At 34.5% G+C, this 12,128-nt stretch overlaps 1 protein-coding gene across 2 annotated transcripts; it reads right to left on the reverse strand.

Moving 5' to 3' along the window:
- Window positions 1-5,154: 5,154 nt before the first annotated feature.
- On the reverse strand, window positions 5,155-9,798 carry LOC134247276 (uncharacterized). 2 transcript variants are annotated; one of them, XM_062729639.1, is made up of 8 exons: window positions 9,636-9,798; window positions 8,417-8,514; window positions 8,024-8,147; window positions 6,648-6,802; window positions 6,446-6,558; window positions 6,195-6,334; window positions 5,725-5,953; window positions 5,155-5,423 (listed from the first exon to the last, which is right to left on the reverse strand). In XM_062729639.1, the coding sequence occupies exons 4-8, from the start codon at window positions 6,798-6,800 to the stop codon at window positions 5,408-5,410; spliced, it is 651 nt and encodes a 216-aa protein (XP_062585623.1). In that variant the 5' UTR covers window positions 6,801-6,802; window positions 8,024-8,147; window positions 8,417-8,514; window positions 9,636-9,798; the 3' UTR covers window positions 5,155-5,407. The 2 variants fall into 2 exon arrangements, with proteins under 2 accessions (XP_062585623.1, XP_062585622.1); XM_062729638.1 differs by having other exon boundaries at window positions 5,738-5,953; window positions 9,636-9,797.
- Window positions 9,799-12,128: the final 2,330 nt, after the last annotated feature.

The following is a 12,128-nucleotide window of genomic DNA, read 5'->3' on the forward strand; positions in this document are numbered from 1 at the left end:
GATTCTTGGATGGGGTGTCGTGGGGAGTAAAAAATCATATATACTTGGGTCTTGGTTTATAAATATGTATACAAGTATTTTACTGATGTGTAAAAATGACTGTTTTTTTACGCACAAATACGGCATAAATACCCTCTGAATGTGCCGAAAAAATATTGTATTCAGAAAAAAAACTGAAATGAAATGTATTGATGTATTTGAATATATATTAAGATATATTTGAACTATATCTTATTAATTAATTGTCCAGTGTTAGCAAGTTTATAACCATAAAGTGGGGTGACTTATTGAAAGGGGCTAAACCAAAAAAAAAGGTTTTTCCCCCCATTTTTCCCGATCATGACAAAGAGCAAACGGTGAGTGTGACCGGTCGGCAGGGGATGCTCACTCCTCCAGTGGCACCTGATCCCACCTCTGATGTTTTGGTGGTCCGTGTTGGCTCAACTGCTCCTGTTTTGTATTGTTTAGTGGACGTTTGATCTTGAATGTTGTTCCTTTCTCCAAGTGTTTCGATCATAGAATAACCTACATGTATTAAATCGATCGCATCTCGCGGTATACGCCTTTCCGTCGGAGGTCGGAAAAACAATTTCGAATGTAGGGACATCACCGGATAAGTAAATTGTTTTAATACCACAAAGTTAAAATTTCACGATATCTCAAAAGTACCGATTGCGATAGTTTTAATTTCACGCTGCAAGAAACGAATTCAAAATTTGTATAAACATTTAAACTTTAAAAAAGGCATAATTCTAGCTTTCACGATGCATTTAATTTCGTGGAAAAATGATAAATCGCGAACAAAACAAAATTAAAACCATCTTGATTATTTGCCAGTCTACATTATTTATACCAGCTGAAATATCTTGTCACAATAAATACACATGTTAAGTATGAAAGCCCTAGCTCCAACTGTTCAAAAGTTATGACCAAGGTTAAAGTGTGGTATTTTGTTTTGTACAAGTAAGACAAACTCCAAGGTCAAAAGGTCAAGTTGATTGTACCCAAAGGAAAGGTCTTGTCACAAGAAACACAACTATGAAATATGAAAGTCATAGCCCCGTCCACTTAATAGATACAGATTAGATTAAAGTTGAACAGACAGACAGAAAAACAGACAAACAGGAAAATAAAAAGTGATAGCACTTTTACTTATTCATTTCTCTTTTCAGATGGCCACCATTGAAATGCCCAAATGGTCACTTATTAGCAAATGAAAATATACACCTTTAAATAGTTTTATAATTTTTTTCTCAAAATGCTTAGAATTCGATCGACGAAAATTCTGATGAGTATGATTCTTATAGGCAATGATAGAAACTAGCTTTAGCATTTGGTAGGGCTGTCACGGTTCCAAAATTTTTCGGGTCGGGTCGGTTCTGATTTTTTTAGGTTCGGTTTCGGGTTTCTCGGGTCGGGTAGGTAATGGAAGAAAAGCTCATGATTTGTATTATTTCCACATTTAATCTTAGAAATTGCAACATTATAACTAGTTTAAAGTAGCCTCCTGACTAGACAACAATTGTACCAAACTATTTAAATCACCTTTCAGGGTTTCAAATTGAAATAATTTTTCAGTAACTATAGGACATCTGGCATATTTACCAGAAAAGTTATAGGCCATTCTGTCCTAAACTTCCTAAAATTATAGGCCAATAGAAAAGTTAAACTAACTCAGATTTCTGTTAGTCAAGACTTTTACAAAATAGTCATTTTATTACATAAAATATTCAAATATGAATATTAACTTTCCTTTTAATAAGGTGGAAATATTATTTTGTTTTCTTTTAAACAAAATTAATATATTGAAACAGCATGGGGATTGTTTTTTTTTAATTCCATTCAATGGGTATTTAACTTATATTAGTCCCACCTTTTCTTACTTGTACATGTATTTATTTCTTGGGAATATAATTTTTAAAAATAGTAATCCAAAAATAAGACTTGTATCTCTAATGATATTCAATGTATAATCATGTTTAAAGATTACCTAGACTAATTTTTTCCCTTTGTAAAACTTTGCAACATTGTCCGTTTCCTGCTATTAGTCCGACCCCATATTCAATCATGGCGGTAAAAAAACAACATGGTATGGTTTCCTTCGATGTTTTAAACACTCATCACTACTTTTATGCTCCTTGCAGATGGGTTTGGCAATAAAATTATAGAGTATTTTGTCAAGATCTATTTATACCAAAATGTCATTGGCTGATTGAATCGGCAGTTGCAGAAAGTAGAGAAAAACAATCGGATCTAAACGGGGGAAAAATATACGACTGGCCTTTACGTACAGAAGATAATCGGCCATTCTGTCTGTTCAATGTCAATCTTATAGGCCAACATGGAAGGTAAATTTATTTTTTTCCTGCCATTTTAAAATTTTATGACAATGTACTAACTAATCTCTCGTTTTTGACGCCATTTTTATAGTAAAATCTATACTCTGTTATACATATCGGACCCGAACCGAATTCCGGAAAAACGGAACCGTACCCGTCCCGAATTAATTGTTCCGCGGTTCCGGGTCATTTCGGGTACCCGTGACAGCCCTAGCATTTGAACAATGACTTTACAATCTAAGCTAAGTAAGGAAAACCTGTGGTTTCAATGACAATGAATATATTTTTTGATTGTAAAGTTTTTTTTCGGGTCATTTACTATTATTATACTTTCATGTTAAATACTAAAATCTGATTGGTTTAGACGCAGTTAACAATCCGTTCGATTACCCTGAGCCTTAGCAACACGCGTGACAACGGGTAACACAACGGTAATGCCACATGCGTGGAAATTATGCGCGTACGGTTCACCGTAGAATTCTCAAAACGTCAGTTGCGCGTTTGAAAGAACCGGGATTAACTTGACGTCAATAAAAGCTTGCGTCCGATATAGCTTACTTGAAAACAACAAACGACAGACGATACATGCTTGCGAGTGTAGGAAACATGCTTGCGAGCCAGAAATAACGAAACTTTATAATTATGATAAATGACTCGAATTCGAGTATCAAACAAACAATAAGGAGATTAGTGAACCGGTGAGTGTGAAAGCTTTCTATGCATGAACGTAAAGACGATCGACGGTTTTTTTTGCTGACTTCCTAAATCAATAAGACATTCAGTATAATAAAATAAATGGTGCCTGTTTTGTAGGGTAACATTTGAAATTGACACCCCTCGGAAAACCATTGTCAACCTCCGCTGACGCGTCGGTTGACAATGGTTTTCCTTGGGGTGTCAATATATCAAAGTACTGAAAGTACTGAAAGCCGGGCTTAAGACCAGCACACAGGTGAAAAGAACAGGTTTCAGTTAAAGTATGAATGATATAAGGAATTATTAGATGCAGCGCAGGAAAAAGCATCATTAAATTTTATATAAGAACAATAGGTTTAACTTTGATGAAGTATAAGGGTGATTTTATCTTTTTATTTTTGAGCTTTATATACTAGTTCTTTATTGTTATTGAGCATTTTTTTTCTTGCCTTATGCCATGGCGTCAGGCACTACTAAGGATCAATATTTCCTACGTCCGAAGCTAAGAGGTCACAGTTAGCCAGCAAAATTTTGTGCATGCTGATTATCATCGAATTTTGTTACCTGCGTTTCAACAACAACAGTTAGCAGAAAAATGATCATATTACTGATACACTGAGGATGTATTTAAACATGCATACAATCGCAATATGTCGTCCCAAACTTCGTTCGGGACGACATAATGACAAGAAAGTCTGCTATTGCAAGCAATAGCGTATGTTTCCCGAATTGGAGAATTTTCATTTTGTCATCAGTAATACTATGCCCATTAGCTAAGCTTGGACAACCATCAACTCGTATCAGTCCTTTCGGTACTTTGATTTTAAAATCGGAGCTAAGCGCATGTGCATGTATATGCAAGTTATAAATCCCATCCTGTTTGGTTCAAAACTAGAGTAATTATAGCCATTTAAAGTTTTAGCCAATCAGATTGCAGTGCACATGCATGCACATGTTTTCATGATTATTGTTATATATCATATTGTAGTAATGCATGACTTGTCGTAATGCACGACTTATTTAAAATTTCAATGTATTTCATCAAAAAAGAAAGAGATATTAAAATTTTTGTTTCAGCCAATCAGAGCAAAGTGCACGTGCATGCACATCATTTCGTGCTAATCTGACAATGTCATATTATCTACACTATTAATATATCCTTATATAATATCCTTATGAAATGAGCATTTCATCAAAAAAGTGTAAAAGTTAAAGCAATATTCAGTATACAAGTCATTTAATGTTGCACGCATCCGCACGTAAATGCGTATGCACACAAAATGACCTTTGTTCCATACATCTACACAACATGCCTATTAGCCTTAAAAAGGTTTTAGCTCAATTGGATGGACATTTTTCTAGAACTCAGACTTGGACAACCATCAAACCTATCTATACTTTCAGTACTTTGATTTAAAAATCGAAGTTCAAGAATTTTGACTTTTCCCCCCTTTCCATGGAAACTAATAAAAGCTTCGAATTTTTAAATCCAATGAGCACAATTAAAGAACCTAATCATTACATCCACAAAATTTCATGACGAATGTGCAAGGGTCTATGCCTACAAGTTTTGGGGATTTTAGTTCATGTAGAATAGTACTTGATGCAACAGAAATCACCCAGGATGTTCCAGGGAATGATATGAGATTGCAGGCCAGCACATACAGCGGATACAAAAATTCTCACACTGTTAAAAGTGTTAACGGTGTTGCACCTAATGGTGCTTTGGTATTTATTACTAAATTGCACCCTGGCAGCACATCTGATGTTGCAATTGTAGAACATTGTAAAGTCTTAGAACAGTTATCTCCAGGTGATATGATCTTAGCAGACAAAGGGTTCACTATTCACAAGTTGTTGCCCCCAAGGAGTACATCTAAATATTCCTCCCTTTCCAGTGAGGTCCAACTATGTCGAAGAATTGCTAAGTCACGCATACATGTTGAAAGAGCAAATGAGGGTATTAAGAATTATGAAATTTCAAGGCATGTTCTGCAGCAATTTAGATATATTTCTACAAAAGTCTTTCAATCATGCTGTGTTTTAATCAATTTTCAGGATCCCCTTATGCAGGGAATTGCTCAGAATTTTGCAAGTGTAGATATCTAAGATATTAAAATTAAAATGTTTTCACCATGTTTAATGTTATATCTTATAGCTGTTGTAAATACGGGAGAAATTTACAGAAATAAAAGTCTGTCAAAACAGATATGTTGATCTCCCAATTGATGTCTTTGTTAATTCTCACAATCGCACAGTCTTTTGGTGTCCAGACCATAAAATCACACAAGGATTTACCAATTATATGAAGCTGTCCTTGCACTTGATCATAGTATTGGTGGTTCTCTCATAGCTTGAAGGACTTGACTCCATTAAAATCCTGAACCTCTATATGAAAAAAATATATATGTTGAAGATTTTTAAAGAATAAGAATTTTCATTGGTGCCTCAATCATTAATATAAGACAAAACTATTTAACTAATAAATATTTACATGTATAAGTATTTTGTTCCTTACTGTACAATAAAGTGAGAAGGCAAATCATCTGCTTTGTGGACTAACATTACAACAGAAGGAAAAAAACTTTTTTAACAATTGCTAAATTGTACTTAAATTTATCCAAACTAATATATTGAATTATTTAAAGTAATATCTCAGTACATGAAACGTATTCAAACAAATACATACACACTATTATTACCTAGGCAGAAATCGTGTACTTTTTCAATAGCTTCTGGAATTGTCATATTCTTTGCTGAAAAGGGGCATTTCACCTCCAGTATTTCTGGCTTAACGTTTGACATCTCTAATATGTCAGCAAGTCCTGGATTCTGATAGCTGAATCCGAATGCAGCAGAACGACGAATGAGTCCATCGGGGCTTGACCCAAGAACCCCATTACAGTGTAGCCAGATACCTAATATGAACAGTATTATAAAGTTTCAAAATAGCATTAATATGCAACACTCTGATTTTCTTATGCATTGAAGACTTGTTATAAATAGAATATACAAACAGTATATTTACATTCATTATCTTCAACTTCAGTTTAATAACTGAATTTTAAATAAATTAGCTCAAGAAAAATTTTTATTTATCATCAATTTTTATTTGCTTTAAAGAAATTGAAATTTTGCTTAGGAAAGAAATGTACCAACCTGTTGGCTCTACAACTGCATCCCCAAAAGTTCTATACTTTTCAATTGCGACTTTTTCATTGCACGTCCCCCAAATAATGGCATCCTTCTTTGACAGATCATAAGCTGAGCATAATCTTTTGTATAAGGAGACAGGATATCTGTTATATAAGGAGCAAACTTTCAATATTTTTGATTTTATAATTAACTGCTTTTACAAGTATCATTTATAATTACATATACATATAAAGGCATGTAAACTACCAGTATACCTATTTCTCTTGATCGCTGCCAAAACACAACCAAAGTTTGAAGATGTTAATCTATTCTTCCTAACAGATGACCACATGCAATTTTCCTTTTGACCAGTGGTAAGACAGGCAATCTAAAACATGACAAAAATCTGAAAACTTAAACAACATTCATAATGAAACAGAATACAATCTATTCATTATGCAACTCATTTGTCTTTACCTGTTGGATTTCTTGCTCATTTATCATTAATTTTTGCTTCATCCAAGCGATTGGATTCTCTGCAGAAATAAATTCCTGGCTAGAGATGAGGTCTTCAACTAGAGGCACTGCAAGTGTGGGCACAGGCGGCTCGGGGGATAGTAGCCAATGCATTGCTGTTGATTTAATTAAACAAAAAAATTAAACCCTCAGTGAAAAAGACAACAAATACTCAATAAACCTGTATTGCAGTTACATCACCAATTCTTCATACTGGTATATATGTTAAATATTTTTTCAAACTTATTTTATTTACTACTTCAAATAAATTTTGGATTTCAATATGTATACATGTGAAAAGAATGTACAAATAACTTCCTTTAAGTATGTATGAGAAATAGGGTGAATAATATTTAAACATTTTACTAAAGGTTGCAGTTGAGTTGAAGTTTTATATTACGTCACGATCTTCTAGTTTGACAGATGCGTTCAAGGTAAATAGTATACGCCTCCTAACCGCAAGCTTTACGACTGGAACTTTCTTCTAATCCCTGATTGTTTGCTTGTACAACAAACTATTTCTGTGTCAAGGTTGATAATATGAGTTTATCAATCACATGAATTGTTTACGCTGAATGCATCTGTCAAAAAAGATTGTGACTTGATGCAAAACTTCACACTGAATTGAAATTGATAGTATAAATGTATAATTAAAAGTTTAAAACAAAGTCAACACAAAAACAAAAGAGACAAGAACAAAACTAAACATGTAAAAGACAAAAAAAGCAAAAAGAATGGAAAGACTGCACATCTTGTCAGAATTTCAGTCCAATGTCAAATAAGCCATTAAATATCTGAAGTCCAAAGTCCGGGTGTAATGAGTTAGTTAGGTGTTTTGTGAATTTATATATATATATATATATATATATATATATATATATATATACATGTGTGTATATGCATTCTATCCTATCACAGTATAAATTTTCAAAAAAGTAACAATAAAATAAATTCGTAAACAATGTGACACTAAAATAAAACACCAGATATTTAACCTGAAAATCTCCCTACAGTTGTCAATTTCTGATATAGGAACTCCCTGTCCCTATCATTGACTGGCCTATTTGTTGCCCTAGCAATTTTTGACAAAAGTTGAAAAATGGAGCATAATACAACACTGAATGGTTTTACATATACCATGCTAGCTGCAGATCTGTAGCTTGCTGGTCTGAAAAAATTAGGATGGACGACCAGAGAGATACAGTTCCATCCATTGAAAAAAGTGTATATTGCCCATAAAAATATGCTATTTCTCTATTTTTATATTTTCACTTTTGGGGTACTGTCATTTTTTAATATTTTGCACCATTCATGAAACAGTCATAATAAATGCATACCTGTAATTTATTAACCTGTCAGGTGCAGGAAAAAGTTCTTCCATCGTCTTAGTTTGACGAGGTGGCGCACTCTGGATGCTTAATCCAACTCTGGCGTACATCAGTTTTGCTGACATTTTTGTACCTGTATCAACATGTTCCATAAATTTACTAAGTTATATTATAGTCTTTGGGCCTAAAGTTAGATTTTATAGTTACAAGTATGCTTCCAGGGCACGAATAGTACCCTGCTACCTACAGTCACATGGTGAACTGCACACTTGTATATAACGGGTATATATATTGGTGTGCATGTTTTGAAATAATTTCTATTAAACATTAAATTTGGTAAAGCATACCTAAAACAGCTAGACCAAGTGAATTTACATATTACATAAATTGCATATAAATTACCCATAGAGAAGAATGCTGGCTTTATGGTGACATTTGTCCATCCCATTTACACATTCACAGGTACTCTGTTCAACTGTTTAGTTAGAACCACGAGTAATCTAATAAAATAAAAAAAAATAACCACCTAGAATTTTACTTATATTATCTGATACTATCAATTTTAAAAGTAAAAAGCATGTTTACATGGAAACTTGAAAATTGTGGAGAGAGAAAAAAAAAAAGAATTGTAAATTAATTTATTATTATGTATTAAGACATTGCATAGACACTTTCAGTCAAGGAAATTCGGAAAGAGGTTTGTTCTGGATTTATTGCATAGGCAGGATAAAACATATAACGTGCGAGTACACCCATTATTGCCGAGTACCCATTATTGCCGATTTTCGTTTTTATGTTTAAAAATCTGTCAAACGGTATTTATTTGTAAATTTTTTGCAAAATACATAAATTACACAATTTTTCCAAACCCCAAATCGTCTCGGAGAAAGAAAAAGTTGTTTAGAATTAATAAAGTCACCATTGATATATCAAGTCTTTGAAAACGCACAAAAAGCAGTCGTGCGACAGGACATGCCATAGAATTTTCGGCTAGCTTTCCATTTTCCTGACAGAATCAGTCATGTTTTGGTGCAAATCAAATGAATATTCTCCTGCATGCAATGATACTAAACGAAAATTACCCACAAGTTCTGGATGACATGAGAGTACAAAGACATATCCTGGATTCATCCTTGGAGAAACAATATACTCAATAACTTGCTCTACATCTTTTTTTTCTTCAAGAGATAAAAAAAAATAAATATTATGAAAAATGGAGTTCTATTGAAGATGGGGGTGCAAGCTACTTTTCTTCAAAAACCCCTTTTACAACTCCAAGACATTTTATGGCTATACAAATTGGAAACTAAAACCCATGCAGGGGCTGGAGGGTCTAAATTCATACTTTATAATTGAACAAATTATAATAGAGAAAAGTTACTTCCATTTACAGTTACAACATTTCTTCACATACTCCTATATATTTTTAATTCTTCACATAAAACTGTAAAGCTTTGATTTAGCAGCCATAGGCAGAGGTCTGTATGACATTCATTCAACTCCTTAAAATTTCTTCAGATACTGTAGTCAACCATTTATTTGGTCATTGGCAAGGCAAAGACTTAAAAAAAAAACAACTTTTCTTTCTTCAAAAAATCTCAAAGAAATGGGATGAACTTACAGTAACCTGTAGCTCCGGTCTCGCATGGAGGCTTGCACAATTCCCCTTATAAACTGCGCATCTTTGTCATACACAAACTTTAAAACGTGGTCAGATTGTACGGCAGTCTCCGATTTCCGCATAAGTTTCGTTGTACCAGCTGTATCATTTGACCATGGAGAACGCCAAACCGCAATCGCGTATACCTAATACCTTGTGTAATATGGCGTCTTCTTTGTTTATCTCCAGAAACGAAATCTGGCGATGTCTAGGGGGGCACTGTGTAGGCCTTACACCTGCATCATTAGGGACTCCTCGGCTGATTAGGTTTGCCGAATGAGTGGAAAATTTAGCCTGGTACCCTGTCTCGCCATTGCCGAGGCAGTGACGAGGGCAGAGTAAACGAAGCAAAACAGGGACAGGGAACCAGGCTATGCGTAGGAATTTGTTAAAAGTTCTCTACTAAGAACAAATGTATTTTTGATAACTGCACAATAATAATTACAGTACAGTTTATATTCACATTTAATTAATCAGATTATGAGTATAAATTGTTTCAACAGCGATTACAAGTAGATACACTATATTTCAGAACGTCAGTTTAATTTGGCGACTATTGGGTCAACATCCTGCTTGAACAGGAAGTTGAACAGGATCCCATAAGCCGGCTATTGCTCTTTGAGCAATAAGCCCGGCTAATAAATGGTGCCTGTTTTTGAGGGTAACATTTGAAATTGACACCCCAAGGAAAACCATTGTCAACCGACGCGTCAGCGGAGGTTGACAATGGTTTTCCGAGGGGTGTCAATTTCAAATGTTACCCTAAAAAACAGGCACCATTTATTTTATTATACTGAATGTCTTATTGATTTAGGACGTCAGCAAAAAAAAAAAAAAAAAAAAAAAACCGTCGATAGAATAGTTAAGTTCATGTATAGAAAGCTTTCACACTCACCGGTTCACTAATCTCCTTATTGTTTGTTTGATACTGGAATTAGAGTCATTTATCATATAAAGTTTCGTTATTTCTGGCTCGCAAGCATGTTTCCTACACTCACAAGCATGTATCGTCTGTCGTTTGTTGTTTTCAAGTAAGCTATATCGGACGCAAGCTTTTTTTGACGTCAAGTTAATTCCGGTTCTTTCAAACGCGCAACTGACGTTTTGAGAATTCTACGGTGAACCGTACGCGCATAATTTCCACGCATGTAGCATTACCGTTGTGTTACCCGTTGTCACGTGTGTTGCTAAGGCTCAGGGTAATCGAACGGATTGTTAACTGCGTCTAAACCAATCAGATTTTAGTATTTAACATGAAAGTATAATAATTTCAAATGTTACCCTACAAAACAGGCACCATTTATATATTAATATATAAATGTTAAAATGGTATCCATTAGGAATACTAATACCAAAGTTGACATGCATTAAACATCTTCGCTAGCTTAGGGCTTTTGAAACGCTACTCTCCTTATAATCCACGCAGTCTGGCATTCGGTGCTGTGAAAAGACGGGATTGTTTTTTCACCTGATATCAAATTTTGAACAGGTACTCACAAATTAAGTCATTAACAGAAATAAATATGTATATTTAAATACTGACAGGTTTTGTTTGATCGATTGATTGTTTTCTGTTTTATGTCCCTCTCCAGAATATTTCACTGATATGGTGACGTCACCATTGCCGGTGGTGAAGGGCTGCAAATTTAGGCCTATGCTCGGCACTCAGGGCCATTGAGCAGGGAGGGATCTTTATCGTGCCACACTTGCTGTGACACGGGGCCTTAGTTTATACGGTCTCATCTGAAGGACCGCCCCTATTTAGTCGCCTTTTACGACAAGCAATGGGGTACTGAGGACCTATTCTAACCCGGATTCCCACGGGGCAGAATAATTAAAAAGAAGGTATTGATTTTTCATGCCATTTAATGTGCAAATCTACATCTTCAATATAGATTTTGATTTATATTTTGCTTATATCTTAAGATTTTGGACAAAATCATATCCTTTCATAGAGAAACATGTGATCGTTGTTTACTTGCAGTTTTTATTCCGGAGAGGGGAGAGTCAAAATATGTCCCGAAGGCAGATATTGTCATTTACAAAAATAATAATAATAATAAAAAAAAAAAAATAAAAGAAACAAAATTGCCGATTCGTCAAGCGATGTCGATCGCCTCCATTCACAACATGAGAAAAAAACTTTTTAAACACCGTATGCCGAGAACCCGGACTTATGAAGAGAGTAGGGTATAAGTATCAGAAACCATGGCTTATGAGGAGGATTGTTTCATTGATAAACTGAATTATTTTTTCATTAATTAGCGTGTATTAGTCAGTTGAATCACACGAAGGAAGAAAAAAAAACGAAACTGTGCAGATTTACTCGCAGGGAATCATCACTCCTCTATGACAAATGATTCCACCTCTGATGTCTAGGAGGTACGTGTTTGCTAAGCTCCTTTTCTGAATTGTTTAATGAGTTTTTTATAGCTTGAAACTGCTAGTTATATC

This window comes from Saccostrea cucullata, unplaced genomic scaffold, assembly GCF_032062105.1.
Source record: "Saccostrea cucullata isolate Sc308-1 unplaced genomic scaffold, CSIRO_AGI_Scuc_v1 ctg4553, whole genome shotgun sequence".
NCBI classification, from domain to species: domain Eukaryota; kingdom Metazoa; phylum Mollusca; class Bivalvia; order Ostreida; family Ostreidae; genus Saccostrea; species Saccostrea cuccullata.

What these genes read in the sequence shown, in the direction of transcription:
- LOC134247276 (XM_062729638.1), bottom strand. Translation starts at nt 6,800, where the DNA reads ATGCATTGGCTACTATCCCCCGAGCCGCCTGTGCCCACACTTGCAGTG. An exon ending in ATGAGCAAGAAATCCAACAG is followed by an intron (nt 6,559 to 6,647) that starts GTAAAGACAAAT and finishes GTCATGTTTTAG; the next exon opens with ATTGCCTGTCTTACCACTGG. An exon ending in TGCAGTTGTAGAGCCAACAG is followed by an intron (nt 5,954 to 6,194) that starts GTTGGTACATTT and finishes TGTTCATATTAG; the next exon opens with GTATCTGGCTACACTGTAAT.